Source organism: Abramis brama (genome assembly GCF_963993115.1).
Source record: "Abramis brama genome assembly, chromosome: 5".
In the NCBI taxonomy this organism is placed as follows: domain Eukaryota; kingdom Metazoa; phylum Chordata; class Actinopteri; order Cypriniformes; family Leuciscidae; genus Abramis; species Abramis brama.
The window spans coordinates 46223830-46250311 of NC_139967.1; the positions used below are offsets into that span (position 1 = coordinate 46223830).

Below are 26482 nucleotides of genomic sequence, written 5' to 3' on the forward strand. Positions count from 1 at the left end.
GCAAAGGCTATAGGATTAACTTCTAGGACATGCATGAACTTATAAAATGTACCTTGAATGCAATATGAGTCACTATGGATAAATCCATCAGCCAAATGCATTTACAAAAGTAAATGTAAAGAATATTTTTGAATATATAATATAGTTTGTTGTGTGTGTGTGTGTGTGTGTGTGTGTGTGTGTGTATACAAGTTTTAAAAAATGCCACAAGTAAAAAAATAATAATAATAATAATAGTAAAAGATTTTGTGAATCATAATTATGAAATGAAAAGTTGAAATTATGACAGAAAAGTCAATCTCTTTCCCCTATAATTTCGATTTTTTAATCTCATAATATTTATGACTGTCGTAATTATGACATAGTATTATTTGTAGCCTACACTAAAAAAAAATTAAGCATTTTTTGCTAAAATGTATTAAATGTATAAAACTTAAATGTATATTATTATTATTAAGATTATTTTGTAAATATATAGAAAAAATGAAAATAGTTTTTACGCCTGGAACTTTAATTTTGAAAAATCACGAAACCGGATATCCGGCATTCTGTTGTTGTTACTGCGGAGTGCACGCTATCTACAGGCTCTCTACAGGCTTTAGGTTTAAAGATCTTATTAGAAAGCAGAAAGTAAAGGAATTCTGGACTGGTGGATGAGTAAGTATTAATGGGCGTTATTTATTGGTTACTATAATTAAGATGAAGCATGTGATTTGATATTAGATTAGTAGACGCCATGCAGTTCCGGGCCTGTTGCAATACACACTTTCTGCGTTTATACAGCCTTATTTATGCTCTCGAGAGGAGTTTATAACGATGTATCCCCAGTTTTGTATTGTTCCTCATAACGACAGGTGGCAGTGCAGAGGAACTCTCGGCTAAACCAGCTTTAAGTCACATTTATATAAAAAAACATCTGAAAACCCATCTCTTCCGTGAGCACTTAACCACATAAAAAAAAAAAACCTTATGCTACTCAGAATAATGCCTGAACTTTGTATCTTGAGCACTTCTTGCGCTGCTTTTTGTTTTTTGCCTCTTCATGATGACTCGCTTAATCTAGTCCTACTTTGTAAGTCGCTTTGGATAAAAGCGTCTGCTAAATGACTAAATGTAAATGTAAATGTTATGCGCTTTATACAATGCAGTTTGTCTCGATGCTTGCACGCACACTTTACTGTCCATACGTTTCTTGGAAGTAACCATCTGAAGTTATTCATTTAAGTAGCTCCTTAAGACATTTATCGTACTTTGCTTGCTCACATACTTATGGAAGCTAATTTCTGCCACAAGTTTAAAAATAATAATAATATTAAAATATTTTGTGAATCATAATTATGAGATGAAAACTCGAAATTATGACAAAAAGTCAATCATGACATAGATTCATTTTTCCTCATAATTTTATGACTGTCGTAATTATTTATGACAGTCGTAATTATGACAGTATTATTTGTAGCCTACACTAAAAAAATTAAGCCTTTTTTAAAAAGATTTACGCAATTTAATTAATAGTAAAATTCCATCAAATTGAATTGAATAATCCTTACATAATTTTTTGTAATTCAAATTTTTTATTGTTCAACGAACAAAACTTAGGAGTACATCATCACATAGTTTAGTAATCACCTTCGCCATTACATACTCAGCCACATTAGTCACCATCAGTGGATTATGTCCAAAACAAAAGCACATGTGAATGAGACAATTCAGAAATCCTATTCATTCACACCATTTTTATATGCTGCCAAAAATGATCCCATGTTTTTTTCATCTCTCCTTCATTATGCAGTCTCCCCAACATACTCTCATAGGAAGCAATTTCAATCATCCCATCAACCCAATCTTTAAGGTCTGGGGTTTTGGGACATTTCCAATTCCGTAAAATCATCCTGGCAGCTGTAATACAACCACTCTTGATAAGGGTAAATTTATTTTTTGTTATGTTAGGTATCACTGATTTATCTCCAAGAAGGCATAATCGTGGTTCCACAGGTAAATTAGACCCCATCCACTCTTCAAGTACCGCTAGAATTTTACTCCAGAATGGGCGAACTAAAGAACATTCCCAAATCATATGTAAATAAGTACCCTCTTCTTCATTACATTTCCAGCATAAATTATTCCTAGCTATCCCCATCCTGTAAAGCCTGGATGGCGTATAATAATATCTATGCACTATTTTGTACTGAATGAATTTCCCCCTAGCTTCCCGTATGTTTTTACCCACATTAGATAGGATGTAAATCCTTACATAATTGAATAATTTGAACAATCATTAATTCAATTTGATGGAATTTTACTATTAATTAAATTACGTAAATAAAAAAAAAGCTTATTTTTTTTGAGTATATGAAAATGAATGTATTAGATAATGTTAACGAATTGAACCTTATTGTTAAGTTATACAAATTCTATACTTGCACTTATATATGTTGCACTTTTTTTTTTTACCTGCAGATTTATAGCAATTGCATTCATTACAAGATCATACTGCTTTAAAACAGTAACGAATCAGGACCTCTACTTTCCCGACAGCTTGCCAAGTCGATTATTACTGATGGGAGGGAGTGACACTGAAAGACACGAGGAAGAGAGCAAATCCCAGAGCTTGTTATTGTCAAGCGCCAGGAGACCCAGTCCAAGCCTCCAGAAGAAGCATGAACGCTCCTCTGGTGAGAGAAACTGCTGCTCTCAGTAATGCATGTTAAAGGGGTGGTTGATTATGATTTCACTTTTCTAACTTTAGTTAGTGTGTAATGTTACTGTTTGAACATAAACAACATCTGCAAAGTTACAACGCTCAAAGTTTAAAGCAAAGGGAGATATTTGCTTTTAAAGAAATCGCTTTTTAAGGACTACACCAAACGGCTGGTAGAGACTACACGACATTCCTCCCGGGTTAGTGACATCACCAACCCTAGAATTTACATAAACCCCGCCCCCGGAACACGATTTATAGATTATCAAGACAGAATATGCTAATCAATGGCTAGAAGATAACTACACATAGCTACATAAATTCATCAACTAACCATTCAGAAATGTTCTGTTGCTTCTACATGTCGTCACTTCTTCTTGAGTCTCTCCATCATTGTCTGACTCCGGTTTGAACATAAAAGGCTAAAAGTTTTGAAATGTGCATGTGTGTGTGAGGTAATCAAAGCTGCAAACACACACACACACACACATTCACACACACAGACTCAAGCTGTTGAAGCTCCACCCCCTGTGCCGGGAGCAGCAGCTCATTTGCATTTAAAAGGACACACATAAAAACGGTGTGTTTTTTCTCACCCTCAAAAAGTGACAATTTTTACATGCTGTATAAAAATATCTGTGGGGTATTTTGAGCTAAAACTTATTTTACATCTTGTGAAAAGGGCATTATACCACCCCTTTAAAGCTCTGTATTTTAAAAGCAGATAATGCAATGCAATACAATACAATGAGGATTGAGAGATGAACAAATTGTAATGTGTTCATAACATGTGCCTCAAATTCTGGTCTGAAATTAGAGAAGAAAAAGATGAAGAGAAGCCGCTCCAACTCTTCATCGTCTTCAAGCTCCACTTCCTCATCCAGAGAAAAAAAGGCCAAGAAGAAAAAGAAACGGCGAGAAGAAAAGAAACTGAAGCGTGAAAAGAAGAGGGAGAAGAAGGAAAAGAAGCGGCAAAAGAAGTTAGCGCTGAAAGCTGAAAGAGAAGCAGTGCCGGCGTCTGTACCAACTCCTGTGTCTGAAGAACAGCTTCAACCGTTCCTGCAGACCTGGCTGAATGAAGAAGCCAAAGAACCCGGCCCCGGTACGTGCTCACGCAATACACACTAATGCCTAAAGGAAAAAAAGATAAGTTATGATAACACTTTACAACAAGGTCCCATTACTTAATGCTAGTCAATACATTAACTAACAATGAGCAATACATTTGTTACAGTATTAATCTTTGTTAACTAGAAGTTTTGTGCACGCACACATCTGAAGCACGTTTCTAGAAATCCGCTTCTCAGACGGCGCGCAAATCGTGTTTATACTGGGGTAACCGCTATATTTCTGATGTTTCATAAGCGCCACCTACTGTCAGAGACTGAAATTACATTTTCATCCAGCGCGACCATGCAAAAATCAACTCGAATTTTTACACAGTATAAATTAATATTTATACTTTTCAATCGTCCCTTTTCTTAAAGTCCTCCTGTAGTCAATAATTTAACCCCGTAAAACTCATCTTTTATCACCAAAATTACATATTTAAGAATTTTTTACTTGAAAAATAAATTGTCATGCCTTAAAATATCTTGAATGTAACTTGACCCCCTTGCCTCATTTAGTATACGTGGTTCTATGAATATGCAAATGAGCCCCGCCTCCACTCACTCAGCTCAGAGATCTACTGGTTGACGATCACACGTTGATCTGATTGGTTACAAGGTAGTTTGTGACGTCAGAAACACCAGCGATTTCAAAGCGTGTTTTTGAGACTGTCTTTGGTTCACTGCAGTTTTAAGGAGGAAATACTCAGCAATGCTGTCGACTTATGAATTTGCACATGGTTTGTCTTAAAGCATATTAAAAACATCACATAGACATTAAACTACATTAAAAGCCTGATTTTCACCACAGTGGGACTTTAAAAAAAAATGCTGACGTGACGTTTATGATTTTATAGAACTTATTGTTTTTGTCAAAACTGAACTGTAAAGTTGTTTAAAAATCATAGTTAACAATGTAATGTTTCCCTAGACATTGCACTACCCTGCCGATATGGTATTCATTTTATTTGTGCAGGTCTTGAAAAAGGTCTTTAAAAGCCTTAAATCCGACTTTAATCAATTAAAAAATTTTAAAAAAGCCCTACCTTTTACCCAGCCCTACCTTTCAACATGAATTCCTGTCAAATAATGTAGTAAACTAATATTAACAAATTAAACCTTTTTGTAAACTCTTACTGAAACGTGTGTTTGGAAATTTTGTGCTGAACATTTTCTGGAGATAAAATTGCGTCTCTCGTCCTGTAGTCATGACTGACGAACAGAAGGCCAGTTTTTGCACCAAGAGACCGATGACGAAGGAAGAATACGATGCGAGGCAAAGCATCATCCGCCGTGTCGTCGACCCTGAGACCGGGCGCACCAGGTTAAACTCTTAAATCCCTCTTTAGTATAAGTTTCTATCAACCTGCTACATCCACAACACAATGAAACGTTAACATGATGAATGTTCACACAGGCTCATAAGAGGCGATGGGGAAGTTTTGGAAGAAATTGTCACCAAGGAGCGACACAAAGACATCAACAAGGTGCGTGTCTTTCTGAACCATTATGTTTATCAGGGTTCCCACGGGTCCTTGAAAATACAGGTTAACATAAAAAAACATAAAAATCCTTGAAAGTTTGTGAATCTGAAAAAAAGATTTCAAGGCCCTGGAAACTTCTTTAAAATAAACACACACAGATACAGGTCCTTGAAACTGCTTGAATTTATTTTGTGCAAGAAGTTTTCTGGAAAAAATTCCATATTATTCCCTTCGTTCCGCTAATGTGTTATTTCACCAACACTTCGTGGCCTATGCACACTAGCTTGCTTGATTTATATTAGCTACGCGCATTAGCAAGTTACGCTAAGTGTTTCCCGCGTGAGGTTCTTTGTGTTGTACGTTGCCATGACGTTCACGCGCGCACAAAACAACTACAATTGAACCTCAACGTTTCACAGACACACCGCTGAAACATTGCAAAAATAGTCTGGCTACATGAGCCTAAGCTCTTTTAATTAAACACCATGCAAAAGTTAATATCAGATCATTTGAAAATACAGTTTAGGAGGATGTACCGAATATTCTTCAGTTTTATGCAAAACGGAAATACCACAAATAGACCTTTCTCACAATAACCGGAAATACGTAATCGTTGTGGAAGCGGAGTTCCTGTCAAGCGTCAACATATCAGAAAAACATACCCGGCAAGAGAAAATGGATCAGAGAGTCTTTACAACTTCGGGAAAAAAAATGAACTTGTCATGGTCCAGTTGTTGATGACTTTGTTAAATGGTGTGGTGATGCTTGTCTGCAGCTGAATTTATCGATCAAAGATATGACTATTGATTTCAGAACTGAAGCTCATTCTTCCCAGTATACGTTCATTAAAGGAGAGAAGGTGGAGTGTGTGGAAAGTTATAAATATTTAGGACTATTATTGACAATAAACTGCGTTTTGGTGTGAATACCAAAAAGAAGTCTGTCAGTTTTATTCAACCGTTATGTCCTTAATCATGCTCTTAGGTAAGTGACATTTTTTTGCACTCAAAGTTCTCTATTCTGCTCTCGCTAGACTACAAAAGATGAAAAGCAATTGATACAAATATTAATTTGTCCCTGGTGCAATCAGATATCATTGTCCCTGGTGTTAAATACTCAGAATGGTAAATATTAGTATTTTAAATGAATTTGTAGCCTACTGTTGTGTGTTCTTATTTATTCTGTTTTATATTGTTGTCTATATGTTATATTTCTACTACGCTGCATACAAATTGCCCGCAAGGGATCTTAATAAAGTTGAACTTGAACTGGCGCGTTAGTGAATTTATTTTTAGGGGAAAAAAAGCAACATACAAAACTCTCGTAGGGGAAAGAAAATATTTATGCGTATACAAATGTTGTCAATATACAAAAAAGTATTAACCAAGCAGAAAACAACAACAACAACAAAGAGGGGGAGCTACTTCATAATACATAAATCAAAGGCAAAAAGGCTAAAGAAAATAAAATTAACATTTGGACTGGAGCGTCACACACACACACAATGGCGCGTTAGTGAATGGTGACATGAGAAGGAGAAAAGATCGTCACAGGATCAATAACATCCCGCCGGATAGCCTGAATCCATTTCCGTCGAACTTCATCATCAACAGGGAACTGAGGGAAGGAATGAAACCGATAGATGTGGCTGCTTTTAGGAATAACAAAAACAGCCCGGTACGCTACAATAACTCTTGCTCGTTGCTTGCGCCATTTGTTTTGCCCGCTGCGGAAGAAGATTACCACGACGATTGCGTATTTCCGGTCGCAAATACGGAAGTTGTGAGAAAGGTCTATAGAAGATCAGATCTCTGTCATATGGCCAAAAATAAATGCAAAAAAAGATTTTATGCATAGTTTGACACATGAAAACTGTAACGATGTATCTTACAAGGTAACACAATGTAACTTTGCTTTCTCTTGAAATGTGTCCCGACATTAAGTCCTTGAATTTGATGGTATTGGACCTGGAAAGTCCTTGAAAGGTCCTTGAGTTTGAAGTTAACCAAGGTGTGGGAACCCTGGTTTATGTTTTTTGCAACTTTGTGAGACATGTCATTGTTGTCTCGATGTTTTTCACACAGCAAGCCACTAAGGGCGATGGTGATGCCTTCCAGAAGAGACTGGGGATCAACAGGTAGCGAAAGTGGCGAATTTAAAGGATTAGTTCACTTCAGAATTAAAACTTCCTAATCATAACCTCGTCATCCAAGATGTTCATGTCTTTCTTTCTTCAGTCGAAAAGAAAATAAGGTTTTTGAGGAAAACATTCCAGGATTGTTCTCCATATAGTGTCTTCAATGGGGTCCAGCGGGTCGAAGGTCCAAATGTGAGTTTCAGTGCAGCTTCAAAGTCTCGACACGATCCAGCCGAGGAATAAGAGTCTCATCTAGACAAACCAGCGGACATTTTATAACAAAAATAAACATTTATATACTTTTTAACCACAAATGCTCGTCTTGCACGTCCATGACTTCCCGCATTACGTAATCAGGTTTAAAGGTCGCACGACGTAGGTGGGAAATGTAGGGGCGAAAAACTCCATCTCATTTTCTACTCCAACTTCAAAACCGCCCGACATCGTTAATTTACCTTTTTTTTGTAAATGAGGTTTGATTTAGTCTTTGCACATTCGCTTTGTAAACACTTTTTTCTTCCGCCTACGTCACGCTTGACCTTTCAACGTGATTTCATAATGTGTGGCGCAGCACAGCTAGTGCAAGACGAGCATTTGTGGTTAAAAAGTATATTATAAATGTTTATTTTTGTTATAAAATGAGCGATGGTTTGTCTAGATAAGACTCTTATTCCTCGGCTGGATCGTGTCGAGACTTTGAAGCTGCACTGAAACTCACATTTGGACCTTCGACCCACTGGACCCCATTGAAGTCACTATATGGAGAAAAATCCTGGAATGTTTTCCTCAAAAACCTTCATTTCTTTTCGACTGAAGAAAGAAAGACATGAACATCTTGAATGACGTGGAGGAGAGTAAATTATCAGGAAATTTTAATTCTGAATTGAACTGATCCTTTATGACCAAGTCCTGGCCAATCCAAAGACTTCTGCATTTCTACAAGAATTCAACAATTCCTTAGTCCTTTTGTATTTCTGTCCCTCGACTAAATGTGGTGTGCGAATGATATTTTGCTCTCAGACGTTCATTTTTCAGGTTAAATACAGACTAAGTAGGGGTTGAAAAATATTTAGTCTTGACAGGAAACTAACTAGTTAGTCTTAACTAACTAAGAGGCTTTGCATATTTGATGTTCTTTCAAATCAGGAAGAGACTGTATCTCATTTATTTGTAAATTGCAAAAGACTTTTTTAATGGCTTATTTATTTGTAAATAATGTCATTTTCTGTCTGATTGTATTCTTTGCCATTAAAGCTCAGCATCAGTTTATGGTATTACCTTTAATGAGACCAGAGGACTGCTGCGACATCAATAAAATACCTTTATGCATGTTGGTTTTCTTTCTTTAAAATAAGCATCAAAACTGGATTCACTACATTTCAAACTGAATTTACAGTATGTTTAGGAATAAGTGCATTATCTTAACCTGTATAAGAGTGTGTTTGTTGAATTGTTACTGCAGACGTCTCTCATGTTTATGGTCAGAAATCGTTCAGATGAGTGTCCCTACTGATGATCCAACAAAATATAGTTTGTATGTATGAAATTATGGGTAATACTTTATTTTACAGTGCCCTTGTTACATATGTTACATGTACTTACCATAGTAATAAGAGTAAATTATGCATAATTACATGCAACTAACCCTCAACCAAATCCTAATCCTACCCTAACCCTATAGTAAGTACATGTAGTTAGTTAATATTACTCAGTACTTAAATATATAATTACACTGTAACAATGACACCTTAAAATAAAGTGTAACCAAATTATGCAGGAAATATGAAACGTAAAATGTCGGTGATTATTAACAGAAACTTATCCAATTTCAAATACAGTAAGTTTTACAATACTCGCCTCTTCTTATATAGAAGTTCTATATACTATGCATCATCTTGATTGGAGTGACAGAATAAATGCTGGGAAATAATGTTTCATGTCCATAAGTGTTAATTTATTTGTTATTTTCTGATGTTTTCTTGACCAACATCCACTTCAGGGGCCTGTTTCAGAAAGGAGGTTAAGTGAAAACTCTGAGTATGTTAACCCTGAAATGAGGGAAACTCTTGAGTTTTCTGTTTCAGAATGGGAGGCATGTTAAACCTGAGAAAGCAGAGTAAGTCAAGCCTGTTTCAGAAAGAGAGGTAACTTATACTCAGAGTCAGTTACCATGGTAACTTACTCTGTGAACCTAACCTGGTCGGGAGCAGGTTTTCTTCAGTAAACCCAGAGTTTCTTTCGGCCTCCTCCCCTTTTTTAAAGAGGAAGTGGTGTTTAAACACCACCTATTATTAATAAAATTAATCTTTTATTAATAAATAAAATATTGCTATTTTTTTTAAATAAGATGAAGTCTATATAACTCCTTAACTGGCAACTGAAAACACAGTAGTAGATTAGAGTTACATAATGTAGTTCTAAACAAATTCTACAGAATTAAACTGTGGCATTTACTGAGAATCACTGAACTGTTCATCTGTGCACCAGAAGTTGATGGACTGTCCTCTTGCTGTTCTTCCACAGGGGGAGAGATAAGAATACCTGTTTATACTTAGATTTAAACTTAGATTCGTTAGGCTACTCCACATAAAAATGTGAAAAAATGTGAATGTGTAGATTGTTTGATGTGTAGACACATAATATTAACATTACCTCTGTAGGCCTCTCTGTGGCAGCAGAAACTCTTTATCCCCATGTGATGAGCATTTGGTTGAGTACACTTTATAACACTATTTGTCATGATTTCTGGTGTATTGAGTAGGCGACTTACAACTGCCTGGGGTTCTGTTGGGACAGGAGGCTCCAAAAGACAGATATTACCATCAGAATCTATTGGGACCAACAAAAATCCTAACCCAAAGTAAAATAAATGGAAATATCAAAAATAGCCCATTTAAAAAATAACACATTTGTAAACCTCTTACATTTTTTGAGGCCCTTGGATCTTCGGGACTGGCTCTGAAGTCTCTCCAGGAATTCCCTCAGCCGTAAACGCTGCTGCACTGCTAGACACTGGATGCTTTACTTATTTAATATGTCACATGTTTGTAAAGTCAGGTAGCCTTCACCCATGATATGCTCAAGCCTTACCTGATTGAATTATGTTTTTATATTTAAATTTCAGCTGCTGCCATGTTCTTTTAATGCCTGCAGGATTGCAACTACATGAAAATTAAAATTAGGTTGAATAACACACTGTTCTTCCAGTTTCACCTCTGATATTATAACATTTGGGTAAGTTACTTGTATTTAACTACAAATGACATCTTCAACAGTGTAATTAGATTAATGTAATAATGAATATCTTTAGTAATTATTGGTCTACTTATTACTAATTACTAAATCCCATGTCAACCTTAAACACTTGAACAATACAAGGAGAGACAAGAAACTGCACTTTTAATGCTTTCAAATAAACAATATACAATTGCATGAATTATTCTTGAATTGGCCAAAGTGTGTAGAGGGAGAAGGTTACATTAAAAATATAACTTTTAAAAATGTATGTTAAATAGCCTATACAGAATTGTTCTATAGTCTAATACAATTACATCAGATTTAACTTTAAATTACAGAAGAATTAAGAGTAATCCCTTTAATTAAATTACAGTATTTAGATTACTTGGTAAATAATTACACCCATCACTGTATAACAGTAATTACAATGTAAACTTATAACTTATAAACGAAATAATGTTTGTACTCTCCATATGCTTGCAGAAGCACATCCAGTTCTGCTGGTGAGAAATATGAAGACCTCTTTTTGTCTGGCGCTGTTGCCATGGTGACTCATAATATCTGTGCTCCATTGATAATGGCTTTTTATAGTTGTGGTGCACGCGCTTAACTCAGAGTCAGTCAACTCAGAGTTGATTGAACTAATTTCAGCTGTTCTGAAACCAAAAACTCAGAGTTTCCCATCTCAGGGTAAGTCAACTCAGAGTTCAAGTTTTAACTCAGAGTTGGTTGAACCTCCTTATTGAAACAAGCCCCAGCAGTTCAGACTAAACAATAATAGTTCAAGGGCTTTAGGGAAAGTGCAAATTGCTTTTGTAAAATAATGAATTGTTATTTTCATATATTGTTACATTGTTAATTGAAATAATGATGAAGTCATTATCTATTTGATTTGATTATAAACAGGTTAGTGCATTAATAGAAACAGTATTATGTAGCAACATAATTACATAACCACAGTGAGTAACTATTATTATATTATAAACATTAATGTGACCCTGGATCACAAAACCAGTCACGAGTCGCACGGGTATATTTGTGGCAATAGCCAACAAATTGTATGGGTCAAAATTATAGTTTTTTCTTTTATGCCAAAAATCATTAGGATATTCAGTAAAGATCATGTTCCATTAAGATATTTTGTAAATTTCCTACCGTAAATATATAAAACATTTATTTTTGTGAGTGAATGCAGCACAATCGTGAACATAAATGAACAACTTTAAAGGAGATTTTCTCAGTGTTTCTATTTGTTTGCACCCTCAGATTCCAGATCTTCAATAGTTGTATCTCGACCAAATATTGTTCTATCATAACAATCCATACATCAATGGAAAGCTTATTTATTCAGCTTTCATGTGGTGTATAAAATAAATAAAAAGTGACCCATGTGACTGGTTTTGTGGTCCATGGTCATACATCTCTGATTGTATAACAGGCCAGTAGATGGCAGTGTGCACATAGTCTGTGAATCATCATAAAAGAAGAAGGAATATGTGTAGTACCGTGTATATTTCTCTAGTTTCGTTTCAGGTTTGTTACTTGAATACGTTTAATTGGGTTGTATATGCCGAGCGAGTCCTTATGTGTTTCTACAAGGGGAAACTTTGAAGGATGACTTTAGTCAGTCACCGGCTCTTCTCCGTCTGGAAGTTGAAGTTGGGAATGATAAACATTGGACAAATGACGTTACTTTCTCCACAGCGACACTGGAGATTAATAAGATGGCCGTTTGTTTTCGCTGCTGGTAAGAAATACCAGATTGACTTGCCAGTTTTACACGAGGAAGACCTTGAGGAACAGTTTGTTCGGGGATCTGGCCCTGGAGGACAAGCCACCAACAAAACCAGCAACTGCGTCGTGCTTAAACACGTTCCCACTGGAATCGTCGTGAAGGTGAGCTCGTTTATGATCTTAAAGGGATAGTTCACCTAATAAAAAAAATAAAAAATGTCATTAATTACTCACCATCATGTCGTTTCAAACCTGTAAGACTTTCGTTCATCTTCGGAACACAAATGAAGATCTTTTTGATGAAATCTAGGGATGCACGATGATATCGGCACAACATCGGTATCGGCCGATAAAAGCTTTAAATGACCATCATCGGCATCGGCCGATATGAATATTTCTGCCGATGAGCCTTGCCGATAGGGTGGCGTGTTTCCTATGTGCACGTGACGACCGTGAACATAGCATGAGTGCCAGCAACTTAAACTTCCAACATGTGGAGGCATTTCTAGCATGAGCATCAGTTTGGTTTGAGATGTGCTGGGGACAGAGATGCATTCGCAAGTGCATTTTCAGAAGTGCTGGGTACAATGACGCAGTATTTTTTTTTCTCTTTCGTGCAGGTCATGTTTCGAAAGACGATGTCCTGTAGCTTACTAATGTAAACTCTCCAAGCTACTATGCTCTCCACAGAGCATAAAATATTCATTTTATTTTATTTTTCGTGTTCACATTTATGAGGAAAAACAGTGACAGTTCAGCGCTCTGAAAGCGGCACTAATAGAGACTGCTTTAAAACTTCCACAGAGACCTCAAACAGAAAGCACAAAGCCTTTCTAAGTGAATTTCGTTTTGTAATAATTGTATCTTAATTTTAAAAAATGTTTCATCAACCAATTGCCTGGATTTAGCCTAATAAATAATAAGTAAACCAGATAATAGATATCACGACACAGAGGTGCGTGCGTGAACTGGAGTTCGTCTCATAAATGAAACGAAACTCAGTTTTTCCAAAAGATATTTAATCAATAAAAGTGTATATCTAATTGTAATTTATTTCTTGACTATCCCAAATCCCTCAGTGATGCCTAATCTCACCAAAATATTATTATAATAAAATGATCTCATATTCTCTTGCAGTGTCACCAGACCAGATCTGTGGATTTGAACAGAAAACGAGCACGAGAGATTTTACGTGAGAAACTGGACGTCGCATACAAGGGTGAGGAAAGTGAACTGCTGAAAATAAAGAAGGAATCCATGCAAAGGAAACAGGACAAACGGAAGAAAGTAAATGAAAACATGGAGAGAAAAAGACGATTCAAGGAGATGCTCTGCTCAGACCGAGAAGATGATAAATGCTGAGATTCATTCAAGAGGATGAGAAATGCTGAGGTGCACATGATTTCATCCTTTTTTTAATCATTAATTAAACACAATGGACAGAACTAGTGTACAGTGTAATCTGTAAATTAAGAAACAGGGGCTTTATTATGATTCGGAGACCTGGATACAGTGGTTGACTGTTATATCAACTAAACTGTAACTGTGTTCAGTGGAAACTTTTAAGCTTGTGAGCAAATGTATGTTTTGTCCCTGTTTTGTTGAAATGAAAACTAAGGTTTTTGTCGATGAGTCCACAAAGTTTGAAGTATTAAACTGGTCAATAAACAAGAATCAAACAGCACCTAAAGGCTGATTCATACATCTGCTTTATACATCCAACATTATCCTCACAATAGGGGTGAGAAATTACTGTATTTGATGTGCTTTTTTATACTCAGAGAATGACATAATGTAAAGAGCAACATATATTATACAGTAATTTATTTTATTAGGAAAATACCATATACATAAAAAGAAGTGGGCTCAAAGCAAACTTTTTTGAAAAAGCTATTTTTTTCACAAAAATATGTAACGTTAATGCTTTGAAAGGACTGGAAATTATGTATATATAATTTTTTTCTTTCTTTTTTTTTCCTGGCAGCTAATGTTAATGTGATAATGCGAGTATACCTCTTGTTCTTCTGGCACTGAATAAAAATGAATGAATGAATAAATAAATAATAAATCATACCGGAAGTACGTCAGGAGGCACGGCGCGTGTAGTTGACTGCTTCCGCGTTTTTTAAACCAATCACACGCCTACTCTACAAGAGTTCGACCAATGAACGCTACGATTGATATTTAAAAACCCAGGCAGCCTGACGTCAAGTTATTTATCTCAGCATGCTGTGCTGTTTATAACCATATCTGTTTGTTGCTGGAAATCGAATCCAAGATGGGAAAAGGTAAAATAATAAGATAAAAAAAATTATTAATGTGACTCACAGACGTGCGTCCGTTTAGCGAACCTGTTTGCTTGTGAAAAACGGTGATTATTAGAATCGATCTAATATTGTTTCGTTATATTCGCGTTTTCTGCGGTCAATTTTTGCAGCTCGAATCCCGACGTTAGTCGCAGCATGCATACGCATAATTTATGCTTTATTTATGTACTCATTAGGCAAAAAGTCGAGCAAGCGAAGACCTGGGGACGAGAAAGCTGAACAGGCTAAAGAAAACAAACACGGAAAGCCAACGGTAGGAGAGATGCGTCTGAAATCCTGAATGTATTTTACTTGCTGATCGATCTGTGATCAGCTTAAAGGGATGGTTCAACCAAAAATAAAAAAATGGACATCATTTACTCACCCTTATGTTGTTCATCAGACAGTTGACGGCACCCATTGATTTCCATACTGTATTTTTTTCCCTACTTTTTGTTAATCAATCTCCGACCATCTTTAAAATGTCGTCTTTTGTGTTCAACAACAACAAATAAAAGAAACAAACTCATACAGGCTTGGAACAACATGATGAAGGGGAGTGATGACAATTTTATTTTTTTGGTGAACTATCCCTTTAAACAAGTTAACAATGCATATTGCTTAATTTATTGATTTGATCAAATGCCTATTTGTGTCTCAGACATGCCAAGTTCAGCTCACAATCCATGGTTGTCTGACTCAAAACAAGCCGCTACGTAATAACCCACTCATCCCAATATTAGAAGACAATTCTGCAGCGGACACGAGCAAACAAACTGAAGGTATTTGTTTATATCGTATTAAAGATGCACATTTATCATGGTCAAAGTTGTTTTACTTATTACTTTTTTCTTTCTTTGGCTAGTCAAAGATGCTGATGAGCTCAATGCACCGAAACAAGAAAACACTGGCAAGATCCTTAATTGTGCACATAATGATCAGATTGATGCGCCTCAGAAAGATTCTGGGACGAGGAAGCAAACCAAATCTGGGCAAAGAATGAATGGTGAAAAGTCAACAGACCGGAAGTAAGTCTAATAAATTGTTTGTCTGTCGAGTTTGCTGTTACACATCCCTTTTTTTGTTAGCAGGATCATCTTACCATGTGTATTTGTCTTATTTTCTTCAGATTGAAAGGCAAAGAGTCTGAACTCAATCGAAAGGTCACAGATTATTACCCTATTAGGCGAAGTTGCAGGAAAAGCAAAGCTGAGTTAAAGGTTGGTAAACTCTTAGTTAAGCGTTTTAAAATGTAAAAAAAAAAGTTTTTTTCTGTTATAGCTCTTATTGTGAACAATTCATCCATCTATCCATTTTTAATTTAAAAAAAAGTATTTCTGACCTGGTATTTTTCAATCAGAATGTCGTCTTTTTTTTTTTATGCTAAATATGGGCATGTTGTTTTACAACAGTGTGAAAAGCAGCAGCACATTGATGATCTCATCAGAAACAATGTGGAAGAGGGGCTCAAGGTAAGCCTTTAACAATGTTGTAACGTGAAACCTTTCATTCCTTGGTTTAAGCATCTGCTATTTTTAATCAGGTGAAATGTATTGAAGGAAAAGGAAGAGGGATTTTTGCAGACAGGGCGTTTAAGAAAGACCAGTTTGTAGTGGAGTACCATGGGGATCTGTTAGAGATCGCCGATGCTAAAGCAAGAGAATCTCAGTATGCTCAAGATCCCTCTACGGGCTGCTACATGTACTACTTCCGCTACCACGACAAAACCTACTGGTGAGTATTTGGACGTTTTATTTTTTTTATGGCCCTGTTTACAGGTATTAAATGTGTTTTGGTCGATCGGATCACAAGTAGACGAGGGAGACGCATCTCTGTTTACACCTGGTGTTTAAATCCAAGGTTCCTTGAAATTTGTGAATCTTGAATTTGAATTTAACCACATTTTCTTGGATAAAGTGTGTGTTTTTTTTAATTATTTTTTTATATAAATATTTTTTTTTTTTTTTTTTTTTAGATCTAATGGACAAAAATAAGCTGCCACGCACCTAGAGGTGACGCCGAACGCTGTGAGTGTGTGTTAGAAATCCGGAATGGTGAGAAAACGGGTTCGTTTTTCATCTTCAAACCAAACTTGGGTTTCCAGCCAAAGTTTAAATCCCGTCTGGCTAGCGCACTTCCCATAATGTTAATGCTTTAAATCAGTAGACGGAGTAAGCGTCTTTTTGAGGCTGTTCGAACGCATTCGACCACATGAGCGTTTACACTACGAAAGCAATCCAATCGAATACCTCAAGTGGACAAGCTCAAAATGTTTTAGACCCCGTTTACACCTGTATTTAATGTCGTCCATTTGTGATCTGATTGACAAACGCATCACAAAACCAGGTGTAAACAGGGCCTATAATTCATATAATTCAGATTCTGGTGTAAAGAATCTCTGAATGGCCATTCATATTCATCTAAACATTATGGGAGGCGCTCTAGCCAGACGGGATTTAAACTTTGTCGGCTGGAGACCCAAGTTTGGTTTGAAGATGAAAAACGTACCAAGCACAACGTTCTCTCAGCATTCCTGATTTCTAACACACACTCTCAGCATTTGGATGATCTTGTGGCTGTCAGAGCAGAAACGAAAGCTGTGTCTGTGTTCCTATGTGACCCTGGACCACAAAACCAGTCACATGGGTCAATTTTCTGAAATTGAGATTTATACATCATCTGAAAGCTGAATAAATAAGCTTTCCATTGATGTATGGTTTGTTAGGATAGGACAATATTTGGCCGAGGGTGCAAAAAAAAAATCTAAACATTGAGAAAATCTCCTTTAAAGTTGTCCATTTAGGGACTGTTCGTTTTTTATTTAAGGGGCCACCGGAGGAGTTTTGAGATCTGTTGTCAAAAAAGACATGACCCTCCCTTCGCCAGCAATACATTTTTCTATGACCCTCCAAAATGATTGTGAAAAAAGGCATGACCCTCCCCGATAATTTATTGATTAGCCTACTTCTGTACTGGTTTGCGCTTGGCAAAGATGTTCAGATAGCCATTGTTTTTTTGTTTTTTTTTAAACCATAAACTCTTGCTTTCTCATCTTACTAGGGCTGTAACGATAGACCAAACCTACGATTCGGTTCGTATCACGATTTTTGATTTTAGATTTGAAAAAAATCATGTTTTCGGTGCTGATGCGGTGTGACTCGTTCAACATGTGGGTGGCGCTGCCAACAAAGCATCTAAAAGCTGTCACAAAGAAACGGCAAAAGTAATGATTATTAATGTAAAATATAGCAAGGAGATATTTTAATTGTTTATTAATAAACAAGTGTTTTCTGTGTCGACTGCAAAGATGAAGTTGACGATGCGTCGCGATCTTCTCAGGACGCGCCAGAGAGAAATGCACATTTCATAAGCAGAAAGCAGTCTGTTTTCCTTCGTTTTGAATTGTTCTGTTTAAAAGTAGACATTTCAAGCTTTCTATATATTTCTCAGGTCTGTGAGGCAAGTAGCATACCTTACGCTGAGTTTCGGTTCATTTATGAGACAAGAGTCCAGTTCACTCGCCCGCGCCTCCGTGTCATGATTATCTATTTTCTATTATATTTACTTCTTATTTATTAAATCCAGATGAAACATTGATTAAAATTAAGATACAATTAATAAAAAAACGAAATTCACTTTAAAGAAAGGCTTTGTGCTTTCTGTTTGAGGTCTCTGTGAAATTTTTAAAGTCGCTTTCAGAGCAGTCATGTCCGTAATGGAGAACTGTCACGCCCGTAACATTTGTTTTTTTGTTTGTTTTTTTTTCACATAAATGCGAACACGAAAAATAAAATAAAAATAATATTTTATGTTCTGTGGAGGCCGATCTTTATTCATCCGGTGGGTATATGTCTTTTGGTTTGCACAGTGTAATTCATAGAATTACTAAAAAATATTTTGCCACCTAAAAGTTAAAGATTTTTTGTGTCACGTCACGTGTATTTCCCTCATATTAAATATAAAACGCATGTGTTGACTGATATTTTTCTAATGTCTTGACTCCTTTCTTAAGGGAGTATGGATATATTAACAGACGTTTCAAAATATTGGTATTAAATGCATTTTATATTTCAAGTTTTGACTGCAAATGTCACGTCCATAACACTGGAATCCAGGGTCACATATGTAAATTGTGCAAGTTTTTGTCCGTTAGATCGAAAGATCTGATAAAGCCCATAGACCCTCCCCTCGAAGAAATCAGGACAGAAGTGGATAAAAGAAACTGATTGATTGTAAATTTTGTTAGGCTTTCACTTGCAAATAATTTCTCTATATTCCAAGTATAATTGCTTGTGCACTTTTCTAGTGTTGATGCTACCAGAGAAACCAACCGTCTGGGCCGACTGATCAACCACAGTAAAAATGGCAACCTTCAGACCAAACTACATGCTATAAACGGCACACCTCACCTCATCTTCCTGGCCTCCAGAGACCTGGAGGAGGACGAGGAGCTGCTGTATGATTACGGGGACCGCAGTAAAGAAGCCCTCGCTGCTCATCCTTGGCTCAAGCTATAATTCACTCTTACTAGAGTTGCTGATCGTGTCTAATGGAGCAGTGTATTGTGGACATGACATGTTGGAGTTGCCAAAATATTTGACTGTGATAGATCGTACCATAAAATGAATTTCTTATGAAAGTCTAACTTTTAAACGAATACACCTTGGGTTAAGGCTGAATGATGTGAACCGTTTTAGCTAATTGTCTAACCGGGAAAGTTCACTCAATGTAATTTACTCACACTTGCGTTGTTCCAAACTTTTAGGACTTGGTTTTCTTCAGAAGAAAACATGAAATAGTTTGAAGAATGTTTTGGCTGTTTTTGTCCAGTCAGTGGAGTCAAATTTTCAAGCTTCAAAAAGGATCAAACAATATCATAATTCGTGTTTTGCACAGGAGTACGGTGTAGATGTTTGGATTGACACGAGTGTGAGTAAAGGACAAAGGCTTCTTGTTTTGGGTGAATATTCATTTTAATGTGTAATGTTTAAGAATATCAGTCTCTGACTTTAAGGATAAGAGAATATTCAAATGGGTAGTTACTGTACATTTTGTATAGGCAAAATTGTTTAATTGTGAAGCAATTATACCACTTTTTTTAATTGTGATTGTTGAATCCTTTGTCTTTAACCTTAGTTGAGTTTTTAAGGATTTGCAGCATTACATAAGCACGTGTGTGTTTATTTAAAAATGAATGGTGTTTAATGTTCAGCTGCAAATGCACTTTGTATAATGATTGTTTTAGGCAGTTCAATTTAATCATGAAACTATTCTGTTTATTCTTGAAATAAACCTAATTGCAATCCAAATAAAAACCTATTAATAAAACCCATTGTTAGGCGCCAACGTAAAGGAGCGTAATGCTAGAAAACAGCCCTGTAAACACTTAAAGGAAATTAATATTACTGGTTATTAAATAATTCAGTCATTATCCTTTTTTTTTGTGACCAAAGATTTTTATTGCATTTCAAACATGAGAAAAACATTTTTATATATGAAACATCCAATAGGCAAAAAGCAAGCAACTGATTTCAATATCTTCACATGCCAAACAAGTACTTTCTGGACCTTATAAAAACAAAAGCTGCCTGAAAGCTGGATATTAAATGTGTTTGTTTAACTGGTGCATAACACTTGATTTTCATTTTGTCATTCGTCTCGCATTTCAACAGGTTGAACATATCAGATCAAACAAGGAAAATAATTTTACATTATTTGATTTCTTGTGCAAGAGAGCTAGATACATATACTTCTCTTTTTTGTTTACATTTAATAAATTAAATCAAATCATTTTAAGCTTATGAATAATATATTAAGTGTTAAATCCAGGATAACTCAGTAATCCACGAATAAACAACAGGGTCCAGATATTAAGAACAGCATTTTTTTTATATCATTGCAGGTAAAAAAAACCCTCTTTCATTATTGTCCAGAGGCCTAGTACTGCAACGTTTTACATTCATATGGCCCACAATTTACAACTTCATATTCCTTAAAGAGATTTATTAAACATTGTTACCTGGTAGGTGCTTAACCAAAAAATAAAAAAGTATTATAGTTGAAGTACCTCTTAAATTTAACTCCACAATCTCTAGTTTATTGAAATTAGGAATAGAAAGTGATATGCAAAAGTCATATGGATAGTTTCAGTCCAAAAGCTTGTCAACCGTTGCAACAGATTCAGTCTGAAGGTGTTTTCTAATTCAGTAAGATCTAAGAGAGCAAATCAATGCATTTAAGATAATATGCTTAGTATTATCACCAAAATCAGTTCTAAACTGTGTCTTAGTGCTAATTATAACATGACTGATTAAAACTGATTATTGTAATGTCATACAGTATTACAGTAAAACATACTGGGGTACTGGAAGAATGGTGATGAAAATGTATGTAGTAAAAATGCAAATGTATGTTAGTTACATTTGTGTTTTTGACATTACTCATTCATGATTGGCTTCACACTCAATTATGAACTAAGTGAGAACAGTTACAAACACCAAGATAAAAACATACTCATTTAAAAACTAGGAGTAGAAGTTAGGCAAAGGATTTCCAGCCAGAAATGGGTCAGTATTGTAAAAAAAAAGTAACTTCATCGCATCTCTCCTCGCTCTGTTGGAAAGGGCCTGGCTTGTTTCAGATGTGTTTGGTTTGTTGTAGTAAATCCTGGTTAAGTTTTGCAGATGACTATTTTTGTCGAAATGAGAAACTGAAAAAGAGAGAAATGGTTTGTCAGCAAGAATGCAAGAAGCCAAAAATGCATTATTTTTCAGAGCAAGACATTTGTAGAAAATAAGCTTAATAAATCTATGCTGAGAAATGCCATAAACATCTTTAACAAACTTTCACTGATGCTTTGAGACGGAAATGTGATGCAATAAACTTTTGGAATTTTACACCACCAAATAAGTTTAGTTTTAATTAGTTTACGTTAGGTGTTAGAATTTTGTGAATATTTTGAATGTAATACCAAGAGGACAAACTCAAAATACATTTTCCCATGGTCTGTTTTGCTCGTGTTTATCAAGGACCCAGACACATCAACTGGCCAAGATGCACAAGGCCTGAATTCATACTTGCTCTATTCATTGACTATGTGACTTCTATTACTTACAGAGCTAAATATTATTGTAATTTGGACATAATTTGGGTTTCTCTCAGTTTTTCTCTCCATCTTGAGGAGCTTTGTCACAGTTGTCTTTGGTTATCTCACTTGGCACTCAAAGACATTAGAGCATATTCCTTGTGAGGCTATACTGACAAATACAGTCACTCTGTAAAGCTGTTTTGAAACACTATGCATCATAATGATTCAACTGAACATGACTAACTCGAGATAGATGGGCAAACTCCAGTGGGCAAGAGTCCAAACCTCCCACAACTGGTAAAGCCACTCACATGAGTCTTCAATAAATGTAAAAAGGTCAAGAAATTCTACAAGACTTTACAGGTACACACACACACACACACACACACACACACACACACACCTGCCCTGCAATACTGGTATGTATATGTATTTAATGCCATTTACATAGCGGTCTAAAGTTTAGAATTAAGATTTTTTAAATTTTTTAAGAAAAAAATTTCTGAAGGATCATGTGACACTGAAGACTAAGATTAAAACTGTCTATCATATCAACTATTTTTGGTAACTTTATTTCGATAGTTAAAACATTCTACTAACTATAAGTACTATATATGTCGTTTGCAATGACGTCACCTGACTGTCATTTGAGTATTAGTAGTCATTTTTCAAGACATGACCAAAATTAACGTTAGAGATTTCTTTGTATCCATCAGTTCAATTGCGCGTGTAACGCAGCTCACATCACCAAACGTGTCATTGATTGATGATGTAAAACTCCGGACAGCTTTTCTTGCGTGCGTCCATTTTTAATGCGTCTTGACAGTCGTAGAGTCTGACATTAATGACAACTGAGATCTTACAGAGTGACATGGCTTACAGCGAGGATCATGTTCGTACAGTCGGACAAGCAACAATCGTAAAGGACTATAATAAATCGCACAGTGTGCACCCGAGCTTAAGTAACTTTGCAACTACAACTTATTCTTCTAACCCAAACCTCATCCTAACAGTCTACTAATACTGTAATGAGAGTTGGTTGACATGTAGTTGCAAATTAATGAGTTAGTTGACATGTAGTTACTTGTAGTGAGAAGAATGTCGAAAGTGGTCTATCAAAATAAAGTGTAACCCTATTTTTAATACCTATTTTTGGTTGAATAAACTTGATAAGTTTAATTATTTGATTATCAAAATAAGATAGACCTGGAAATGCACAGAGGTCAAAACATGGCATTGTGCAGAAATTGGCAAACACTCACAGTTTCTGAATAGTGCTCTTCTCTTTGTTCTCCTCTATAATACTGGAGGGTTTGGGTTCTGGTTCTGACTGCGGAAGCGTGTCCAGGTTTATTTCCACCATGCTTTGCTCTGACCCGAGGACCCCACTGCAAGCACATCAGATGCTACATTTACCTCAGATTTGACCTCATGTAAATCCAAATCTATATGCATGTCTTCTGAAAAATAATTTGTATTTGGAAGAACATTGGACCTTACTAACTTCCATTTTCATATCTTTTTTCTCAGCCAACCTGTCAATCAACTCTTTACCTCTTGTAGAGCTGTAGCTCCTCTTGGGCCACCATAAGCTGAGCTTTGAGTTTGTTTCTCTCCTGCAGAACCTCCTTTAACTCCTGCATGGTGAATCTTGGTCTGTTTGGGTCTTTTAAGTCCACAACTAGTTTGTTTGGCCCAATACTTTCCTATAAAAGAATAATAATAATAATAAAATAAATCATACATTGCATTATATATAAGTACGCTTTTGCACAAACTGGAAATAGAAAAAAGTTTGTTACAAGATTAAAAGGTTGAAAAAATAAATAGCCTATATGCATGGATGTTCACAATAAGACTAGTAACGTATATGATGTTTACATGTAGGAGTATATGATGACAACTTTTTGAGTGCACTATCCCTTTGAGTTATATAATGAGAAACTGGAAGAAAACAAAACTAGAGGTATTTCGCATTGCATGGAAGGATAGTGATACTGCATACAGAGAGGCATTAAAACTGCTAGGTGTGCTTACTTTGCAAACACAACCCTAGGTATTTATTTGATACAGTGGCTAAATGAAAGAGAAATAAAGCTTCAACTTGAGACATTTCTAAACAGCACAGCAGTAATTACTTTCTATACTTGCAAGATTGATACTATTAGAGACAAAATTATAACCATGGGTTAGGGTTAGAGTCCAATAAACCGTCTACTACAGTATCATCAGACTTTATGCTAGACGCCCTGAGGAACAAGTCCATTCATTCTTTGACATTGGAAAAGTATTATCTAAACTAGTTAAATCATCTAAATCAACGACATGCATGTTAGACCCTATACTGACTAAGCTACTAAAAGAGATTCTTCTAGAAGTCATAGCTCCTCTTCTTAAAATTATTAATTCATCATTGTCATCAGGATACGTACCAAAAACTTTTAAGCTGGCTGTTATTAAACCTCTTATTAGAAAAACGTAATTCTAGAGAACTAGTTAAAAACTGACCGATCTTGAATCTCCCTTTTTGGTAAAAAATACTAGAAAAGGCAGTATCCTCACAACTGTGTTCTTTTTTAGAAAGAAATTATATCTGCAAGGATTTCAGTCAGGATTTAGACCGTAACGGAGACACCTCTAATTATAGTTACAAATGATTTGCTCTTATCATCTGATCGTGGTTGTATCTCTCCATTAGTGTTACTGGATCTTAGTGCTGCATTTGATACTATCGACCACAACATTCTTTTAAATAGACTCGAAAATTACTTTGGCATTAGTCGAATTGCATTAGCATGGTTTAAATCATACTTATCTGACCGTTATCAGTTTGTAGTAGTAAACAAAGAGATGTCTTATCAATCACACGTTCAGTACGGTGTACCACAAGGCTCAGTACTAGGACCGTTGCTTTTCATCTTGTACATGCTACCCTTGGGAGATATCATTAGGAAGCATGGTGTTAGTTTTCACTTTTGAGCTGATGTTACTCAGCTCTATATTTCTTTGCGCCCTTACGAAACCAATTTACAAAATTAACGGAATGCATAGTTGATATAAAAAAATTGGATGACTAGTAATTTCCTACTACTTAATTCTGAAAAAAAAAAAGGTTATTTAAATTATTTAACCAAAAACCTACACACATAACCTAGAATACGGTCTAACATTTGATAGCTGCTCTGTTACGTCTTCGTCATCAGTTAGGAACCTGGGTGTGTTATTTGATAGCAAATCTTTGTTTGAAAGTGACATTTCTAACATCTATAAAACAGCATTTTTCCATTTTAAATTACGACATATACTCTCACTGATGTGTAGGTTATGTTATTATATTTATATATTATGTCTGTGTGTATATAGCATACACACACAGTACATTTATATATATATATACACACACACACACACGTAAACAAACTTTTATTTAAGATGATATCAATTAATCACGATTTAACAGCACTAATATATTGGCCTAGTATATAATATATTTATATATGTGTGTGTATAGGCTACTGTATATTAACAGAAATATATAAGAATGTCTGTGTATATACAGTATACACACACATACTTTATGCATCGATTTGACGGCACTAATATATAGGCTACACGCCTTATGAATTTTGTTCTGAACTTTAACATTACATGAACCCACACTCACATTATTAGTATTACCACTCGAACCTTCTGCTACAACTCTGTCCATCTCTCGCTTCATATTATCCATCTCCATCCTCAGCTCCTCCATCGACAGATTGTACTTGTTCACCATTGTCTCAAACATCTCCAGCACACGGACGATTTTGAACTGTAAATCCGAGAATTCCCGGCCACCTGTGTTGACTTTTAATAAATCTCTGCCGATCACGTAGGAAATGTCATAAACATCTTCAACAGTCATTTCCAGCACGTCCTTGTCGAAAGCCTCCATGGGTGAACTGTCCAGTCGCCCTTCCATTCTGTCTCAAAACACAGTAACTTTCCCAAAGATATGGCGAGTCCAGCTGATCTCACTGTCCCACTGTATTCACAAATTACCCGACAACTTCCTCTTCCAAACTGGCTCATCTACTTTACTGGAACTTCGAGCGTTTGATTGACGTGTTAACCAGCCAATGGCAGAGTCGCTCCATGAACAACACGGTTAATAAAGCATGAGTGACTGTTATTCCCGCTAACATCTCCATAACAATCCCGTGGAACAATTCTGTGCAAAATTTAATTTGAAAACGCTTACATTTTGTTAATGTCATACAATTTATAGGCTGTTCAACGGAACCAGCTGGCACTTGGCAACAAATACACACAATATAATTGTATTATTATATTATACACAGATGTTCGCTTAAAGGGACAGCTAACCCTCAAGTTGTTCCAAACCTGTATGAATGTATTTATCTATTCTGCTGAACATGAAAGAAGATAAGAATTTTGGTAACCAAACTTGTTGATCGGAATACTATGGAAGTCAATGGGGGCAATAAACTGTTTTGTTACAGACATTCACAATATCTTGTTTTCTTTTGTGTTCAGCAGAAGAGAGAAATCCATACATGTTTGGAACAACTTGAGGGTGAGTAAATTATGACAGAATTTTTATTTTCGGGTGTACTATCCCTTTAAAGTCCCACTCCGATCATATTTTGAGCTATTTTTAAACATTCTCAGTGGTCTTTAAATTATG

General features: G+C 35.8%; 4 protein-coding genes across 6 annotated transcripts; 3 read left to right on the forward strand and 1 right to left on the reverse strand.

The window, feature by feature from the left end:
- Positions 1-540: 540 nt before the first annotated feature.
- On the forward strand, positions 541-8760 carry arl6ip4 (ADP-ribosylation factor-like 6 interacting protein 4). 2 transcript variants are annotated; one of them, XM_084115778.1, is made up of 7 exons: positions 541-657; positions 2539-2675; positions 3519-3803; positions 5017-5134; positions 5228-5297; positions 7379-7585; positions 8184-8760. In XM_084115778.1, the coding sequence occupies exons 2-6, from the start codon at positions 2561-2563 to the stop codon at positions 7433-7435; spliced, it is 645 nt and encodes a 214-aa protein (XP_083971904.1). In that variant the 5' UTR covers positions 541-657; positions 2539-2560; the 3' UTR covers positions 7436-7585; positions 8184-8760. The 2 variants fall into 2 exon arrangements, with proteins under 2 accessions (XP_083971904.1, XP_083971905.1); XM_084115779.1 differs by having other exon boundaries at positions 542-657; positions 2461-2675.
- Positions 8761-12109: 3349 nt separating this feature from the next.
- Positions 12110-14474, forward strand: mtrfr (mitochondrial translation release factor in rescue). The gene is made up of 2 exons (XM_084115795.1): positions 12110-12564; positions 13540-14474. The coding sequence occupies exons 1-2, from the start codon at positions 12283-12285 to the stop codon at positions 13762-13764; spliced, it is 507 nt and encodes a 168-aa protein (XP_083971921.1). The 5' UTR covers positions 12110-12282; the 3' UTR covers positions 13765-14474.
- A 40-nt stretch (positions 14475-14514) lies between these two features.
- On the forward strand, positions 14515-19810 carry kmt5ab (lysine methyltransferase 5Ab). Its single transcript, XM_084115784.1, has 8 exons — positions 14515-14690; positions 14906-14982; positions 15370-15490; positions 15574-15736; positions 15838-15928; positions 16121-16180; positions 16252-16442; positions 19015-19810. The coding sequence occupies exons 1-8, from the start codon at positions 14681-14683 to the stop codon at positions 19223-19225; spliced, it is 924 nt and encodes a 307-aa protein (XP_083971910.1). The 5' UTR covers positions 14515-14680; the 3' UTR covers positions 19226-19810.
- A 145-nt stretch (positions 19811-19955) lies between these two features.
- Positions 19956-25850, reverse strand: rilpl2 (Rab interacting lysosomal protein-like 2). Of its 2 annotated transcripts, none has more exons than XM_084115793.1 (4): positions 25460-25850; positions 23350-23501; positions 23058-23183; positions 19956-21417 (listed from the first exon to the last, which is right to left on the reverse strand). In XM_084115793.1, the coding sequence occupies exons 1-4, from the start codon at positions 25754-25756 to the stop codon at positions 21396-21398; spliced, it is 597 nt and encodes a 198-aa protein (XP_083971919.1). In that variant the 5' UTR covers positions 25757-25850; the 3' UTR covers positions 19956-21395. The 2 variants fall into 2 exon arrangements, with proteins under 2 accessions (XP_083971919.1, XP_083971920.1); XM_084115794.1 differs by having other exon boundaries at positions 25483-25843.
- Between the last annotated feature and the right edge of the window lie 632 nt (positions 25851-26482).

Coding starts and splice junctions, on each gene's coding strand:
- arl6ip4 (XM_084115778.1), top strand. CDS start 2,561: ATGGGAGGGAGTGACACTGAAAGACACGAGGAAGAGAGCAAATCCCAG. Junction 2,676..3,518: donor GAAGCATGAACGCTCCTCTG/GTGAGAGAAACT, acceptor GTCTGAAATTAG/AGAAGAAAAAGATGAAGAGA. Junction 5,135..5,227: donor CCTGAGACCGGGCGCACCAG/GTTAAACTCTTA, acceptor ATGTTCACACAG/GCTCATAAGAGGCGATGGGG.
- mtrfr (XM_084115795.1), top strand. CDS start 12,283: ATGACTTTAGTCAGTCACCGGCTCTTCTCCGTCTGGAAGTTGAAGTTG. Junction 12,565..13,539: donor CCACTGGAATCGTCGTGAAG/GTGAGCTCGTTT, acceptor ATTCTCTTGCAG/TGTCACCAGACCAGATCTGT.
- kmt5ab (XM_084115784.1), top strand. Junction 15,737..15,837: donor GAAAAGTCAACAGACCGGAA/GTAAGTCTAATA, acceptor TATTTTCTTCAG/ATTGAAAGGCAAAGAGTCTG. Junction 16,443..19,014: donor TACCACGACAAAACCTACTG/GTGAGTATTTGG, acceptor GCACTTTTCTAG/TGTTGATGCTACCAGAGAAA.
- rilpl2 (XM_084115793.1), bottom strand. CDS start 25,756: ATGGAAGGGCGACTGGACAGTTCACCCATGGAGGCTTTCGACAAGGAC. Junction 23,502..25,459: donor CGAGTGGTAATACTAATAAT/GTGAGTGTGGGT, acceptor ATTCTTTTATAG/GAAAGTATTGGGCCAAACAA. Junction 23,184..23,349: donor GAGCTACAGCTCTACAAGAG/GTAAAGAGTTGA, acceptor ATGTGCTTGCAG/TGGGGTCCTCGGGTCAGAGC.